This window comes from Theropithecus gelada, chromosome 8 (genome assembly GCF_003255815.1).
Source record: "Theropithecus gelada isolate Dixy chromosome 8, Tgel_1.0, whole genome shotgun sequence".
Lineage (NCBI taxonomy): Eukaryota > Metazoa > Chordata > Mammalia > Primates > Cercopithecidae > Theropithecus > Theropithecus gelada.
Window position 1 is genome coordinate 96,892,041 of NC_037676.1, and position 19,063 is coordinate 96,911,103.

Sequence of the window (19,063 nt, forward strand, 5' to 3'; positions counted from 1 at the left end):
GTTGGTCTCGAACTCCTGACCTCGGCTGATCCACCCATCTCACCCTCCCAAAGTGCTGGGATTACAGGCATGAGCCACTGCACCTGATCCCTCTTGGCCCTTCTTTAAACTAGACCCTGGACTTCAGTATCTCCAGAAAAGGAAAAAGAGCTAAAATACAAACTCTTTCTTTACTTTTGAGACCCCAAAGGCTCAGGTCCTGGTCACTGAAAAACGATTTAAAGAATCAAAGGAAATCTGACTGCACTAGACAGTCATCTTACAACTCGGTGACTCTAAAAAACCTAACCTCATGTAAGGTATCATATTTGCAAAAAGTAATAATAAAATAGATATACAAGCATACATATATATATGTATGAACACACACACAAACACACATTAAAAATATACATCAAATGTTAAGATGCTCTTGGAACAGAGGAATTAAAATTATTATTATTACTTTTTTTTTTTTTTTTTGAAACACAGTCTGGCTTTGTCACCCAAGCTGGAGGGCAATGGCACAATCACAGCTCACTGCAACTTTGAACTCCTGGGTTCAAGCAATCCTCCCACCTCAGCCTCCCAAGTAGTGAGGACTACAGGCATGAGCCACCACGCCCAACTAATTTTTAAATTTTTTGTAGAGATGGGGTCTCCAAACTCTTGGTCTCAAGTGATCCTCCTGCCTCGGCCTCCCAAAGTGCTGGAATTAGCGGCCTGAGCCACCCACCCTACCAGAATAAAGAAATTAAAGGGATTTTAATTTTATCTAAGCATTTCTAAATTTTATAATGAGAAAAAACACTATTATAAAGTATGCCCACTAATATTACTTGATCTCTAACACTGCTTTCAACTTGCAGATTCTGGTCTTCCTGGCTCTTTTTTCTTTCTTTTTTTTAAGATGGAGTCTTGCTCTGTTGCCCAGACTGGAGTGCAGTGTTGCGATCTCAGATCACTGCAACCTCCACCCCCCAGGTTCTGACGATTCTCCTATCTCAGCCTCCTGAGTAGCTGGGATTACAGGTGCGTACCACCATAGCTGGCTAATTTTTGTGTTTTTAATAGAGACATGGTTTCACCATGTTGACTAGGCTGGTCTCAAACTAGTGACCTCAAATGATCTACCTGCCTCAGCTTCCCATAGTGCTAGGATTACAGGCATAAGCCACCATGCCCGGGCCTCACTCTTACATTTGTTTTATTGCATTAATACTTTATTTTACTGTTCCATAGCATACTATTCATGTATAAATTTGTTTCTGATACTTTATGTTTAGAGTTATTACAACATGAAAAGCCACACATCTCCAGCTAAGAAAAAGGAAGAGGATTAGGATAACAGAAAATGAAACAAATAATCCTACCAATGGCAGCTAATTGCTGAAATCCAACTTGTCTGCTATGGTAGCCAGCCTCTAAGATGGCCCCAATGACACTTGCTTCCTGGTATTCACACCCTATGTGGTAGGGTGTACACCCTATGTAGGCCCCTCCCACACTGTAGCAGCAGAATATGTAACCTACAGAATATGGTAAAGATGATAATACGTCACCTTCTGATGTTAAGTTATAAAACACACTGCCTGTGGCTTCTCTCTTGGGCATGCTCTCTCACTCTTAGATCACTCACTCTGGAAGAAGCCGCGTCATGACATGAACAAGCCCATGGAGAGGATCTCCTGGCAAAGAAGTGAAGCCTCCTGCCAGCAGCCCCGTGAGTGAGCTACCAAGCAAATTCTTCAGCCCCAGTCTATATCTTGACTACAATTTCACAAAAGAACCTGAGCCAGCTAAGCAACTCCCAGAATCCTGACCCTCAGAAACAATGTGAGATAATAAATGTGAAGTTTTAAGCTGCTAAATTTGCTATACTTTGTTATGGAGCAATAAATGACAAACTTTCTTTGGCCAAAAGCAGTACAATTAGAGAAGACTGTTGGATATACTATCATTATCCAATCTTTCTCATTCTACACAAAGCTCCCTTTATAGGAAAATCAGGAAGAAACATATAGGAAAACATGAGTCAATTTTCTTAAACATGGAAAAAAATATATGAAGTCAATTATAACGATCCTCCACTATAAACATTAAAGATTTTTCTTGTTGTGTATCTTTTAATTTTTGAATGGCGCCTATGAAGACTTTATACCTATTTCTACAAACAATGAACTATTTTCCACAATTATGAAGAAACAAGCCCTTAACTTTGAATGTGTCCCATAACACGCATCACAAAGTAGCTAGTTTAACTCTTTTTTTTTTTTTTTTTTGAGACACAGTTTCATCTTGTTGCCCAGGCTGGAGCGTAATGACACAATCTGAGTTCACCACAACCTACACCTCCCACATTCAAGCAATTCTCCTGCCTCAGCCTTCCGAGTAGCTGGAATTACAGGCATGCACCACCACGTCTGGCTAATTTTGTATTTTTAGTAGAGACAGGGTTTCTCCATGTTAGCCAGGCTAGTTTCGAATTCCCGACCTCAGGTGATCCTCCCGCCTCGGCCTCCCAAAGTGCTGGGATTACCAGTCCCAAAGTGCTAGGTCAGACCAGTCTGACCAATATTGTGAAACCCCGTCTCTACTAAAAATACAAAAAATTAGCCAGGTATGGTAGCGGGGTAATCCCAGCTACTCAGGAGGCTGAGGCAGGAGACTCGTTTGAACCCGGGAGGCAGAGGGTGCAGTCAGCCAAGATCACGCCATTGCATTCCAGATGGGACAACAAGAGCAAAACTCCATCTCAAAAGAAAAAAAGGTAGCAATAACGGTAATAATAGTAAAATACACTTGTAAATATTTCAACTAATTCCCACTTATTTTCAAGAGAAAAATCAGGTTAAAAATACTTCATCTACCTGGTTATACCATCCCAGAATATTTTAGAAAATGTAAACCTAACACCATCAGTTAAAAAAAAATGAATAAAGAAAAATCTTACCTAGTACACAGGTCAAATAATTACTGTTTTCAGGTTTAAGATGATATATGCATTATACAGAAAATATAGACCTAATTACAATGCAGCATAACCATAACTGAATAGTTTCAGGATTTTATTACTTGTAAACTATTCCCTTACATTTTTGCATTTAAGAATATGTTTCTAAGACAATCTTTTACCAAAAAATACTTTTAAAAAGAGAGTTGACTTACCCATATGCTCTATTGTCTGGCAGACTGCTATGGGCTCTTACTCCTGGGGGTATGACTCGGACTTCATTGATATAAACCACACATGGAAAACGAACCACATCTATATGAGAACTTTGCTGTAACAAAAAAAAGGCCGGAGGGGGAAGGGTGCGGAACATTCTGTAAAACAGTTTCTCTATTCAAATTTTATTCATTCACAATGTCACATATAACCTTAATATTCCATATCATTAAATATCATTAAATATATTATATTATTTACAGTGTTGTATAAATAGCTGATAAGATGTACCTACTTAAGTTTCTCGATTTGCATAACATTTTCTGCCATGCATTTACCTCCCTGCTGATGTTTTGCTTAGACTAATACAGACCCAGAGTCCCTCATCTGAAATCTCTGGAGCCAAATGCCTTTTAGAATCCTGACTTTTAGATTTCTAGAAAGATAATATAATCCAAATACTGCATATTACTTTAGACCCCCCAGTGGCTTCTGCAGCAGCACCCTGTAATCAAAACACCAATATTTCTGCAGCCACACGTATCAACATTCACACTAAATAAAGATTATAACAAGCACCATATCAGTTCAGATTAGACTGCATGGCCAAATGAATTCAGGGCAGGGTTTTTTTGTTTTTGGTGGAGGTTTTTTTTTTGCCATTTTTGAGTTTCTGAATTATAGATAAGAAACTGTAAATCTGTACATAGATCAGCTTACTTTGTTAATCTTATATACCAACCAATATCAAGGGATCAGGGAAAGCATTTAGGTACTGAATAGTTGAAATAAACCCCTCCTAAAATTTAAAAAAATAAATCACAAACTAAGAGTTTATTATAAAAAAATATATATATATAGAAGTAGAGGTGCATGCCTGTAGCCCTAACTACTCAGGAGTTTGAGGTAGGAGGATCACTTGAGCCCAGGAGTTTGAGGCTACAGTTGAGTTATGATATGATTGCCTCACTGCAATCCAGCCTGGGTGACAAAGTAAGACTCCATCTCTGGGGAAAAAAGAAAAACAAACAAAAAAAGAAACAGCATAAATTATATCTAGTATACACTTACCTCTATCATTTGACACAGGATTAGGCAAATATAATTCTTATTTTCAATAATTAAAAAGAGAGTTTTCGCATTGTTTTTGGACAATTTTATGTCAACTTTTCCTAGTACTTCAGTCAACTGTCATTACCTAGTGGTCAAAGTTCATCATGAGAAGAATGGCTCACATTATTTGCATCTAGAAAGACTGAGTCTCTCCATAAAAAATATCATGCTTAACAACAATGAATTTAAGGATTTACAAATAGCCATTCAAAATCTATTTTATTTGTATATAAAAGAGTTTCTGTATTTGTTGCTACCAGTTCTATTAAATATTTATTTCTAAATATTTATTAAATGTCGACTATGTTCCAAAGTATGCTAGTTCTGAGGCTACAAAGACAAGACACAATCTCTGCCATTATCGAACAGACAATCTATTGTGGTAGACAAGTGAATTGCCATGATACAGACTCACAAAGGACGCTATGAAAATTCAGAGGGGTATTTAGGTCCCCAGCCCAGGTTGTAGGCAAACAAGGAGAAAGCATGCACAAAAGGAATGCAAATAAGAACTTGGAAGGTTCACAAAAGTGCAGGCCAGGAGCCATGGCTCACACCTTTAATCCCAACACTTTGGGAGGTTGGGGCAGGAGGATCACTTGAGGGCAGGGTTCGAGAAGATTAGTCTGGGCAATATAGGAAGATGCTGTGTCTACAAAAAGTTTAAAAATCAGCTGGGCATGGTAGCACATGCCTGTAGTCCCAGCTACTCAGGAGACTGAGGTGGGAGGATCACTTATGCCCAGAAGGTTGAGGCTGCAGTGAGTCGTGATAGCACCACTGCACCCCATCCTAAGCAACAAAGCGAGATTCTGTCAAAAAAAAAAAAAAGGAAAGAAAGAAATTGCAAATATAGTTCATCATAGCTAGAGGGCAGAATAGCAAAATAGGGGAGGAAAGCAGAGAAGAGTAGCTAAGGACAACCAACAGAATTACAAAAACAAGATTTTCATCTACAGTCAGAAGACAATTCCAAACCTGTATCTCCAACTAGGACCTCTCTCCTGAGCCCCAGGCTACTATATCCAACTGCCCACTTGGCCTCTCCATTTCAATGTCCCTCGTGCACTAAACTCAACAAATCCAAACTGAATTTCTCCTACATCAGTGATGGCATCACCATCCACATATTGCCCAAGACATTATCATCCTGGACTTCTCATCCTCTCTCATCTATATCATCTATCTATTCAAACACCAAATCCTATTGATTAAAGCTCTCCTCCATTCTGGCTGTCACTCCTTTAGTTCCATATACTACACCACTCCAATATGAATTACAGCAATAGGAACCTAACTGATTTTGTGCTTCTTTTTTAAGTTTTGTTTCTTAAATTTTTATTTCAATAGTTTTTAGGATACAGGTGGTTGTTTACATGGATAAGTTCTTTAATGGTGATTTCTGAGATTTTAGTGTACCCGTCTCCCAAGCAGTGTGCACTGTACCCAATATGTAGTCTTTATCCCTCACCCCCATCCCAACCTTCCCCCTCCGAGTCCCCAAAGTCTAGTATATCATTCTTATGACTTTGCATCCTGTGCTTCTTTCTTGCCTCCCATCAACCATTCTCCTATTGAAGTATGGTCTTTCTAAACTATACATGTACCACTCCCCTGATCCTTACTGCCGCCAAGCAAAATTCCTAGGTCTTAAAATAAGACTGGCTTCTTTATCACTCCAAACTTACATCCCTAGCCTATCATGCTTTTTATCATTTTCATGCCCTCACTCATGATGTTCTCTCTGCTCGAAATCCATCACATCCCTCTGCCCCAACTCCTTGTACAAGTAAACTTTCTCTTGAAAGCTGAGCCAGATCAAATCTAGCTAGGTGCCTCTCCTCCTAGTGCCTAAAGTCCTTTATCTAGCTGAATTGTAACTGCCTCTTATCTCTCCCATTAGACTATGTGTTTAAAGAAGACAGACCTATGTCTTAGTTCACTGCATATTCATAGTGCCTAGAATATTCATTTAATAAATGAATTTTTAATAGGCACTTGATTAATGGTTATTGAATTGTGTTTTCAGAGAAATAAAAACAAAGTCTAGGAAAACAGGTTGACAATGGGAAATCATGGAAGGTTCATGATCAGGAAAGTAACAGGAATATGAAGACTGGTCAGATTCCACAACTCTGAGCCACAATTATCTTTGGAAGGAGTCATTTACCTGCATGTTTAAAGGTCACAGCATAACTGTTTCCCTTCCTTATTCTTCTATCCCTGCAATTATCTTCTCTTTCTACCCTCTCCTTTAGCTATCACATCTACTGCTACCACTTCCTTTTCCATTTCTGCAGATGAGTTCCTAATTGGTTTCCTACAGTCATTTTTAAATGACCTCTAAAATACAGGACTTTCTAATATTGACCTACTTTCCTAGGACTCTATTTTAACCCAGCACTTCCACACTTGAAAGTAATATTTAAAAATTAACTAAAAATGTATAAAACAATTTAGCTTCAAGAATATTACACACCACTGTAAAGTCAGAAACCTAAATATATGAGTATATATATATATATTTTTTTCTCACTCTCATTATCAAATGTATGAGAATATATATAAATAGTAGCATTAACATCCTAGCACTTTGGGAGGCCAAGACAGGAGGATCACCTGAGGCCAAGAGTACAAGACCAGCCTGGCAACACAGTAACACCCCATCTCCACAAAAAAAAAAACTTTAAAAACTAGACGGGCATGGTGGTGTACACCTATAGTCCTAGCTAATCAGGAGGCTGAGGCAGGAGGATCACTTAAGCCCAGGAAGAAGTTGTAGTAAGCCATAAGCACACCACTGCACTCCAACCTGGGCAACACAGCAAGACCCTGTTTCAAAAAATATATATAGCATTACCACTTAAAGAATATTACACAGCCAATAAAAAAGAATATTATATAGAATATCTAAGGAGAGAAACAAGATGGTTAGGGGACAGTGATGAGAGAGACTTACTTTTTACCATATACCCTTTTGTACCTTTTGTATTTGTACCTCACACATGTATTACCTAGTCAAAAAAAAAAAAAGAGAAAATTTTTAAAAATAAGCTTACTTTAAAAATATTATATAAGTATACTACTTCTTGATTCACAAAGACGTACAACACATTGTTAGGTGAAAAAAGAAACCACAAAACAGTATTACAGTATTGTAATATTAACGTGGGCAATGGGTGTATACATTTAAGTATAATAATCACTAGAGGATTTGGAAAAACATTAATATAAAGACAGTTGTGAATTACAGCTACAAAATACAAAGAAAAAGCTGATTACAATAGGGAGACATACAGAAAGGAAATTAATTCACTTATCAACAGGAATATACAAATACAATAGCTTTCCACTCATATACTTGTTTATCAAATAATCTTGCTTAAATCTGATTTTAACTTAAACAATTTTTTCTAATATTGTATATGCTAACCTTAGAGAGATATTTTGCTTTTTTATTTTATTTTACTTTATTTTTGAGACACAGTCTCGCCCTGTCGCCCAGGCTGGAGTGCAGTGGCGCAATCTAGGCTCACTGCAAGCCCCACCTCCCAGGTTCACGCCATTCTCCTGCCTCAGCCGCCCGAGGAGCTAGGACTACAGGGGCGTGCCACCACACCCAGCCAATTTTTTTGTATTTTTAGTAGAGACAGGAATTCACCAGGTTAGCCAGGATGGTCTCGATCTCCTGACCTTGTAATCCACCCACCTCGGCCTCCCAAATTGCTGGGATTACAGGCATGAGCCACCGCGTTTGCTATGTTGCCCTCCAACTCCTGGGCTCAAGCGATCCTCCCACTTCAGCCTCCCAGGCTGGGGCTACAGGCACACATGTCACGACACCTGGCTTATCTTGCATTCTTGATTTGTAATGTTAAGTGTTTTTTCATTCACAGGAACACTATTCCCTCACAATGAAATTGTCTTTTAATAAGTTTAACTGCTTATCTTCTGAACTCAGTAGATTGGCCTTATAAATGTGTATCAGTTCTTTACGTGGGGAAGAGGAAATTATTGGTAAAATAAGTACAATACCAAAAAAAGAGCTGTTAATGGTAGCTGGCAATAAGGACTCCCTGTGTGAAACTAATAAATGTCTCTTCTCTACCATATTACAAATTCCTTTGAAATCAAGGGCAATGGGTTTTGTTCTGACTTGTATTGCCCCTCCTAAAGCCATACCCTCACCTCCAAAAGTGTTTTTCATAAATAATTGTTAAATAGATTCTCAGCTTCCTATGGGGCAAAGTAATCTGGCTAATTATCCCATTCCCATCAAACTCACTTCCACACTCTTACCATCATTAGTCCCACTAGTTCTCCTGTCTCTAAAACTAGAATTCTACCATTTTTAACTACCCTATCTCCTTCACACAATCAGTTGCCATCCTGTCAATTCTATACTCGAAATCTGTATATATCCAAAAGATGTATAAATCCTCTCCTATGTAGTTCCACTGGGACATAGCATAGCACTGATTTAGAGCCAGAAAAATGTGTGATGGTGGATCTTAATCTAGCTATGTTATTTTAGTAAAGTCACCTAATCTCTCAAGCTCAGTTTCCTTATCTACAAAATATAGATGACTACCTTTGAAAACTCAGCGTGGGCCCTGCAGTGGCTCACGCCTGTAATCTTGCACTTTGGGAGGCTGAGGTGGGAGAATCGCTTGAGCTCAGGAATTCAAGACCAGCCTGGGCAACATGGCAAAACACTACCTCCACAAAAAAATAAAAAAATTAGCCAGGCGTGTTGGTGCACAACTGTAGTCCCAGTTACTCGGGAGGCAGAGATGGAAGGATCGATTGAGCCCCGGTGGCAGAAATTGCAGTAAGCCGTGATCGCAGCACTGCACTCCAGTTTGGGTGACAGAGCAAGACCTAGTCTCAAAAAAAAAAAAAAAGAAGAAAAACTGATGGAAGGACCAGAGATGATTTACTTAAGTTATCAAAGCCCACTGTGTCTGGCACAAATTAGGCATTCAATAAATGTTAAACAATGATTGCTGCCCATTGGCTAACTCAGGTTTTCATAACATCTCACTTTTTCTCCCTGATTTTATCACCTTACGTCTATTTTCTCTGAACCATTTTAAGTATTATTGATCAAGTAATCTACCCAATGTATCTTACTAATTGCATGATTTGCCTGCTCAAAAACTACCCATTTCCTACCAAAAAAAGTCCATAATTTTTTTTTTTTTTTTTTTTTTAAGAGACAGAGTCTTGCTGTGTCGCACAGGCTGGAGTGCAGTGGCGCGATCTTGGCTCACAGCAACCTCCATCTCCCGGGTTCTAGCAATTCTCCTGCCTCAGCCTCCTGAGTAGCTGGGACTACAGACGCACACCGCCACGCCCGGCTAATTTTTTGTATTTTAGTAGAGACGGGTATCACCGTGTTACCCAGGCTGGTCTCAAACTCCTGACGTCAGGCAATCCACCCACCTCAGCCTCCCAAAGTGCTAGGATTACAAGCTTGAGCCACCGCGCCTGGCCTAAAGTCCGTAATTTTTTGTTGAGCATTCAAGGAGCTCCATGATCTGTCTCTGAACTGCCTTGGGTGCCACTTCACACTGCTACTTCAAGCATATCCTAACAGATGACTGACTACTCCAGTAGAATGCCCTCCTTTCCTAACTACAACCGTGAAATATTGCCCCTTTCACCAAAGACCAAGTTCATAAGCCAAACACCTTGATGAAGTCTTTCCTGATACTCTCAAATGAAAAGTTATCTCTGCCTCCTCTGAAATCATGTATCCTTTATTTATACCCACAAAGACAGCTAGTTCTAATATGTCAGATACTGATGGGCATTTTGTAAACAAAGATGATAAACCCCAATGAATTCACACTGTGTTTCTTTATGTGATCATCACATTCTAACTCAAATCACAATTTTGTGGATCTAATCTCCAACACTGGGTTATAACTTCTTGAAAATAAACATTTCAATATTTCATATCACCCACAAACCCCTACTTCCTCCTTCAAGACTTGATTCAAATGTGATCTCTACTAAGCCTTCCCCAATCACCCCAGAAGAAGGCATTTACCATCTGCCCTATGCGCTCAAGGTACTCAATGTTTACCTAAGAATGAATAAAAGAATAGATTAAATATATGATAAACTAATGAAGGCCAATTTTCCTAAACTAGAATAGTACTAAACTAATTCATCATATGCCTCTTTCTCTTTTTTTCTCTTTCTCTTTCTCTTTCTTTCTTTCGAAACAGGGTCTCACTCTGTTGCTCAGGCTGGAGCACAGTGGTGTGATCTTAGCTCACGGCAGCCTCGACCTCCCAGGCTCAAGTGATCCTTCCATTTCAGCCTTCTGAGTAGTTGGGGCAACAGCATCAAGCCACCACAGCTAGTTAATTTTCTTTTGTAGAGACGGGGGTTCCACTATGTTGCCCAGGGTGGTCTCAAACTCCTGGACTCAAACAATCCTTCTGCTTCCGCCTCCCAAAACGCTGAGATTACAGGCATGAGCCACTGCGCCAGGCTCTTTCAAATTTAACTGTCCTCTATTTCTATACACATGATAAGTTTGATCTGATCCAACTACTGTCTCCATTGAGGGTTTTCTAAATCTTGGCTGGAATGTCAGAGAGATATAGTCATTGAACAAACAGTGCTAACTGACACTGACCCACATGAAATGTGAGACCATAAATTAATTGTCAGTAAGAAATGCTAACTCGAAGTTCTCCAAATTTTGACTTTTACAAACCTATAAACCATTCGTTAAATTAGATCACAGCTGTCAACTTTCTATTTTGCCAGGTAAAGCATTATGATACAACCCCTACCCACTATCATTACTATCTTACAAAAGAAAGAACATTTTAAACATTTTCCATTCAAATATTTATTGAGCACCTACGTTTTGCTAACAGAGGCACTGGAGATACAACTGAGAAGAAAAGAAATTATATGTATCCTCAAAAAGCTTGATACAAGAACACACTTGACACAAATAAAAGGAAAAAAATAATATCCAAAGAAAGAACAGTTCTGTAAATTGATTAAGCTTACATTAAGACAGAGAAATGTGAAGTCCACTTTTTTTTTTTTTTTTTTTTTGGAACAATTTCTCCGTAGACTTCATTCGAGTTCATTTTTGGTCTGCTTTCAGGAATCTTTAGTTAACCAGCTATGTTTAATTTACATATTGCTGGGTCAATTGTACATTCAGGGGCGTTCAAATAATTTTGTACAGAAATATTACTCCACAACATTCCACCCCCGCCCTCAAAAGACATGTCTGCTGACGAGTTTAACTATACTTCTCTCTCCCCTCTTCGCAAGTATTCTCCGTGAATGCATCTCATTCCTAATGTGTGAAATCTTTCCGAGAGACAAGTATTAAAGTTTCAGGCCAAATTAGAGAGCACCGTAATCCTAAACCGAATGAGTGTCACAACTGGGGAACATAACTCCCGACAGAAAAGGGGCCAAAGAGAAAGGATTTAGAAACATCGTGATTCGGAAACCACGAAGCCAACGTAAGCTGCTCAGACTCCGGCACTACTGTCAAACACTACTGTCAAATCAAAACCCCTCCCAAATGCCATCTGAGGTAAACCTGAGAACCCTGATCCTTCTCACGGCCCAAATCTGATAGGAAAAACAAAAAATAAAGCCATGCAAGCAGAAAAGCCAACTCGACCAAAGACACGGAAGGTCCAAGTTAAAGCAAGGAAATGAAGAGGCTGCTGCAGCCCTCCCTCAGACGCGATGCTCACACCGCTCGGGGGAGGGTGTCTGTGTGTAAGCGAGAAATTAAAGAAGTAATCTGCAGAGGGAAAAGTCGAGGACGCCCAACGGTTTTTTGTAAAGGTCCCAAGTCGAGAAGCAGCGTCAGAATCAAGTCGCCAAGCCTTACCTCAGCGCTCGGGTGTTTAAAAGTATCTAAAAATAGCAGCTCCATCGCCGAGTCCACCGCCATGTTTGCCGCGGGCGGGGAACAGGGGGGAGAACTTCCGGGGCAGCGCTCCAGCCTCGGCGACAGCGACTCAGGAGAGGGAGAAACAGCGGAACTTCCGGTGACCAGAGCACTAGCGCCGCAAACCTCGGCCTATCCCAACGCATCTTGTTGCCCAAAGTTGCCGGCCCCGCCTTTTCCAGCGCGGCGGAGGGCGCCCCCAGACGCAGAGGGGGGCAGAGGGAAGCGAGATGGGGACTACGGGGTCTCCAGTGGTTCAAACCCTGTCGTTCCGCCGCTTTACAGAGCCACAGCTGTCCCCGGGTGGCGAAGCGCGGAGACAGGGTTTTGGAGAGGGTGGAGGAAGGGGAGGGAAAGCTGCCAACTTTGGATACCAACCCCGTACACCCACCGAAGGGGATGTCCCACTTTTTCCAGCGCTGGGAGCAAAAAGATAACAGTGAGCGAGGTTGAAAAGTAAGACATTGATTTAAATAGAAGAAAAACTGTTGTCTCAACAAACGAAGAGATTCTTTGTTTTCTTATCTGTAAAATGTGAAAAATCGTACTTAACCCACAGGCTGATTGTGAGGAGTAATTGAAATAAAAATCGAGGAATTGTATAACGTGAAGTACCAGGAACAATAAAACAGGAGGCAGAATGAAAAGTAAGCCTCTCGTGTCGGGTGTTGAGCTTTTGAGCAACGAGATAAACACAGCGGTTTGGTAGTCTAAATGGCACAAACCCTTAGCAGAGCAACTAGGAAATAGCTTGTAAAATTACACGTGCCTACCCCTCTTCTAGGAAAATTCTCGCCCACGTATCTACAAATACAAGAATATTCATAGCAAACTTCGTAAGTTGCAAAAGAACAGGAAACATGAGTGCCATTGACAGAAGTAATAACTAAACAGTGGCGTATTTATATAATAGTATATAACAGGTACGAAGAATGAACTAGTACTATATTTACTAGCATGAAAAATCCCAAAAAACAGGGTTAGCGGGCGCGTTGGCTCACGCCTGTAATCCCAGCACTTAGGAAGGATGAGGCGGGAGGATCGCTTGAGCCCAGGAGCTGGAGAACTGCCTGGCAATATAGCGAGACCCCGTTCTTCACAAAAAGGAAAAACAAAAAAGACAAAAACCTAAACAAAACAAGTTTAACACACCTCATCGCAAGCCGGGTGCGGTGGCGTGTTCCTGTGGTCCCAACTTCTCGGGGAAGCTGAGACAGGAGAATCTCTTAAGCCCAGGAGTTGGCGGCCAGTGGGGACACCCATCTCTTAGAAAAGGAAATAAAAAATATATAATGTAAAATAACATTTATATAATTAACGTGGGAAAGAATATAAATGTTTAGGAGTGTACATATGTCATGAAATTATAAAGTCATGCATTGGAATGACTAAAATTTCAAGGTAGTGGTGAACTGGAGGGAGATGTAATGGAGAAGAACAGAAAGGCTTCACATGCCTTGGTAATGTTTTATTATTTAGGTTAGTGTTCATTTCACAAGCATGCCTTACATTATTGTTTGTACCTTCTGGTATGTCTGAAATATTTAATAATAAATGAGTTTCTAAAGTAAATCTCCTATCCACATCCTTCCTCAGCCATCCAGTTTCCTCTATTAGCTAGCTATAGTTTATCTTTTATTATTTGTTGTTGCATTGATACTTGTTGTTTCTAATATTTTTCTGTTTTCTGATTCTTGCTTTTTTTTTCTTTAGAAACAGGGTCTTGCTTTGTTGCCCAGGCTGGTCTCAAACTCTTGGCTTCAAGCAATCCTCCTGCCTCAGCCTCCCAAAGTGCTGCAGTTATAGGCGTGAGCTACCCTGCCCCGCCCCTTCTTCTGTGTTTAGGCTTATATGCTGTTCTCTTTCTAATTTCTACCACTGATGTTTATTTTTATTCATTTTTATTTATTACTATATGTATTTATGTATATGAATTTTCCCCTAAGCTCTGCCTTAACCAATGTACTATATAGTGCTTTTATTGTTATCATTTTACAGTCTGATTTTCTTAGCTTTGATACCCTTTTGTTTTTACATTTTTATTTTTATTTCAATAGTTTTGAGGGAACAGGTGGTGTTTGGTTGCATGGAAAAGTTCTTTAGTGGTGATTTCTGAGGTTTTGGTGCACCCACCACCTGAGCAATGAGGGTGCTCAATGCACCCTCTGCCTCCCTGGTTGAAGCAATTTTCCTGACTCAGCCTCTTGAGTAGCTGGGACTACAGTCGTGCACTACCATGCCCAGCTAATTTTTGTATTTTTAGTAGAGATGGGGTTTCAATTTTAGCCAGGCTGATCTTGAACTCCTGACCTCAGACAGTGCCCACCACCATGCCTGGCTAATTTTTTGTATTTTCAGTAGAGAGGAGGTTTCACCGTGTTAGCCAGAATGGTCTCAATCTCCTGACCTCATGATCCACCCGCCTCGACATCCCAAAGTGCTGGAATTAGAGGTGTGAGCCAACCGCACCCAGCAAAAATAGAATTTTTACAGGTAAATAAGAACCGAGGAGTAGAGAAAAGTTGTATAAATAACTTTTCAAAAAACTTTTGTTGCCTTCCTTTCCAGTTTGGGCCTGGCAGAATGGCTCCTGCAAAGAAGGGTGGCAAGAAGAAAAAGGGCAGTTCTGCCATCAATGAGGTGGTGACCCGAGAATACACCATCAGCATTCACAAACACATCCATGGAGTGGACTTCAAGAAGCGTGCCCAGGCCGGGCGCGGTGGCTCAAGCCTGTAATCCCAGCACTTTGGGAGGCCGAGACGGGCGGATCACGAGGTCAGGAGATCGAGACCACCCTGGCTAACATGGTGAAACCCCGTCTCTACTAAAAAATACAAAAAACTAGCCGGGAGCGGTGGCGGGCGCCTGTAGTCCCAGCTACTTGGGAGGCTGAGGCAGGAGAATGGCGTAAACCCGGGAGGCGGAGCTTGCAGTGAGCTGAGATCTGGCCACTGCACTCCAGCCTGGGCGACAGAGCTAGACTCTGTCTCAAAAAAAAAAGAAAAAAAAAGAAGCGTGCCCCTCGGCCGGGCGCGGTGGCTCACGCCTATAATCCCAACACTTTGGGAGGCCGAGGCAGGTGGATCAGAAGGTCAGGAGTTCGAGACCAGCCTGGCCAACATGGTGAAAACCCGTCTCTACTAAAAATACAAAAATTAGCCGGGCGTAGTGCTGAGGGCCTGTAATCCCAGCTACTCGGGAGGCTGAAGCAGGAGAATCGCTTGAACCCAGGAGGCAGAGGTTGCAGTGAGCTGAGATCGGGCCACTGCACTCCAGCCTAGGCGACAGAGCGAGACTCCGTCTCAAAAAAAAAGAAAGAAAAAAAGAAGCATGCCCCTCCACTCAAAGAGATCCAGAAATTTGCCATGAAGGATATGAGAGTTCCAGATGTGCGCATTGATACCAGGCTCAACAAAGCTGTCTGGGCCGTAGGAATAAGTAATGTCCCATACCGTATCCATGTGCAGTTGTCCCGGAACGTAATGAAGATGAAGATTCACCAAACGAGCTCTATACTTTGGTTACCTATGTACATGTTACCACTTTGAAAAATCTACAGTCCGTATGGACAACTAACCACTGATCATCAAACACATCAAATAAAGTTATAAAATTGCAAAAAATACCACAAACTTTTGTTGCATAGAACAAAGAAATGTGATGCTTGTTGGAGGAAGCCTGTCAGGTCGAGAAATAGTGTTTTTAAGATGAGGGATAACAGTGTGTAAAATTATGGGAACAAAGTAATGAGGAGAGTAACCATGATGATGAAGAGACAGAGGGGACATCTGAGACAGCAAAGTGTTTAATAGGTAGAAGTGGTACCTGGTGGCCAAATAAAGAGTAACCTTTGCTAAAAGAAACACCTACTGTCTGGTAACCAGGGGAAGAAAGAGTCCATGGGTACAAATGCAGATGAGGATATACTATGTGGAAAATGAGGGAGTTCCTCTCTGATGGTTTCTGTTGTCTCAATGAGGTCATTAGCTTGTCAAAAATAGATGAGGTAGGCTGGGTGCGATGGCTCACGCCTGTAATCCCAGCACTTTGGGAGGCCAAGGCGGGCAGATCACGAGGTCAGGAGATCCAGACCATCCTGGCTAACACATAGTGAAACTCCATCTCTACTAAAAATACAAAAAAATTAGCTGGGTGTGGTGGCCTTCCACCATGTGATGCAGAAAGAAGGCCCTCACCAGATGTTAGTGCCTTGATCTTGGACTTCTGGGCTCTGGAACTGTGAGCCAATAAATTTGTTTGTTATAAATGAATCATTCTTAGATATTCTGTTATAGCAGCACAAACAAACTAAGACAACAACCTACAGAATGAAAGTATTTACAAATTATATATCTAATTAGGGTCTACTCTGCAGAATATAGAAAGAACTCTTACAACTCAACAACAAAAAGACAAACCCCCCAATTTTAAAATGGTCAAAGGTCTTGAACAGACATTTTCCAAAGAGGGTGTACAAATGACCAACAAGCACATGAAAAGACGTTCAATATCTTTAGTCATTAGGGACAGGCAAATGAAAACCACAGTGAGGCTGGGCACGGTGACTCATACCTGTAATTCTAGCACTCACGGAGGCCAAGGCAGGTGGATCACTTGAGGTCAGGAGTTCAAGACCAGCCTGGCCAACATGGTGAAACTCCATCTCTACTAAAAATACAAAATTAGCTGGGTTTGATGGTGCATGCCTGTAATCCCAGCTACTCAGGAGGCTGAGGCAGGAGAATCTCTTGAACCCGAGAAGTGGAGGTTGCAGTGAGCCAAGATCGCACTCGGCTGTACTCCAGCCTTGGCAACAGAGTGAGACTCTGTCTCAAAAAAAAAAAAAAAAAAACACAGTGAGATACCACTTCATATCCATTAGGATGGTTACAGTTTTTTTTAAATAACAAGTATTAGCAAGGACATGGAGAAATTGAAACTCTCGTACATTGCTGGTGGGAATGTAAAATGGTGCAGCCACTGTGGAAAGCAGTGTGATGGTTCCTCAAAAAGTTAAGCATAGAATTACCGTATAACCCCAAGTCCAACTGCTAGGTATATATTAAAAGACTCGAAAATGGGTATTTATTTATTTATTAAATGAGGCAGGATCTTGCTCTGTTGCCCAGGCTGGGGTTCAGTGGTATGATCATAGTTCACTGCAGCCTTGAACTTGAACTTTGCTCAGGCAATCCTCCCACCTAAGCCTCTTGAGTAGCTGGGACTACAGGCACATGCCACCATGTCTTACTAATTTTTTTAATTGTTTAGAATGGGTGTGTGTGTGGGTGGGGAGATCTCACTATGTTACTCAAGCTTATCTCTAACTCCTAACCTCAGCAGTCCTCCTGACATGGCCTTCCAAAATGCTGGGATTACAGGTGTGAGCCACTGTGCCAGCCTGAAAGTAGGTATTTAAACAAATACTTATATGCGCATGTTCATAGCAGCACTATTTACAACGGCCAAAAAGGTACAAACAACTCAAATATCCATCAGCAAATAAATGCTTAAACCAAATATGGTATATACGTACCTACTTCCCCCCTGTGGCTCCTCCTACCCCTCAGGAGACTTGATATTCTCTCATTTGTGAGAGTATATTCCACAGCTTAAGCTTTAGTACCCAACTTGTTTGTGGCTAGAAGAGGTCAGTGTCCCTCTTCTAGCCTCTGAGCTGCTTCCCATGTAGTGATTGTATCTTATTCATTAATACATCCCTAGTACATGGCACATACTAAACACTCAAAAATACTTATTGAACAAATTAATTTATTTCGTCCTATTTCAGATCCCATATAGAATTATATATTGCACATAATTTATATGTCAAATGCTTATATTGTACTTTTCTGTTTTTGTTCTTTCATTTTTGTCTCTCTTGCTCATCAGATCATAAAGTCTCCCAGGATGGTGCTCTGTAACCAGCCCATAGTAGCTACTGCTATTTTACCAGCTACTGTATCTTTCCTTCTTTGATTTCCAGCACCTGACAGTGAAAAGAGCAATTTGAAGAAAAACAAAATTTGTCTTCAGTGTGAAAAACAATTTATAAAAGTCTGAATACTTGCCAGGAACAACTTGAGAAAAAAGACAAAGGTGGTGGGAGAAATGTAACCAGCCCACAATTCCAATGTTGATAACAGATGAGCTCCCTTTCAAGGTGACTGACATTTACACAAGTATACAGAGCAAGAGGAAGGTCTGAGTGAACTGCCAAGCATTTTAACTTCTCCTGAGACCGAGTACATCAACAGTTCTCTTGGAAAAGAACGACTGATTTGGGAGTCCGGCAGACAGCCAGCTGCAAGACATTCATCCGGCATCAGGAACACAATGGGCCTCCATTTGCCTGCCTCTCTGAAGGCACCAATCAAAAGTAACAGCTGCCCCCTTTTTCTATGAGACTTGATTATAATTTTCCATGGCCAAGGGTTTGCTGTGACACTTCCATATCATTCTTCATTATGTAGTCCAGAGATTACCTACAGATTTAAGAAACACAGACTGTAAACTATTATATACAGATATATCTCAAAATAAGCATACCCATTAGTGCCAGTTGTTCTGAAAGATTGAATGACCCCAGCTATTTTCCAAATGTTTTTTCAGAAAATCATGAATACACCTTTCTGGGATCCCACCTATTTCAAAGACAGGCAAAGCTCTGTGGTTCAGTTCCACCATCCAGTACCAGGCCCATAGTATGCGGACCATATGCCTTACACATGGCCTTTTCTCTTTATGTAATTGCTGTACCATGTTCAGCAGATCTAGACTGTCTCAAATCATGTTCCCTCAAGAAGCCCCACAGAAGAAAAAGGTTTCTGTGATCAAAAATCATTTGGGAA

The 19,063-nt window shown here is 40.8% G+C and overlaps 1 protein-coding gene across 1 annotated transcript in view; it reads right to left on the minus strand.

Moving 5' to 3' along the window:
- Positions 1-12,282, minus strand: part of VIRMA (vir like m6A methyltransferase associated) — a 65,299-nt gene extending 53,017 nt beyond the window's left edge. Inside the window, exons 1-2 of the mRNA XM_025394529.1 lie at positions 12,150-12,282; positions 3,148-3,263 (exon numbers count right to left, since the gene is read on the minus strand). Coding sequence (XP_025250314.1) covers positions 3,148-3,263; positions 12,150-12,212 — 179 coding nt within the window. The 5' untranslated portion in view covers positions 12,213-12,282. The remainder of the gene's footprint in view (positions 1-3,147; positions 3,264-12,149) is intronic.
- Positions 12,283-19,063: the final 6,781 nt, after the last annotated feature.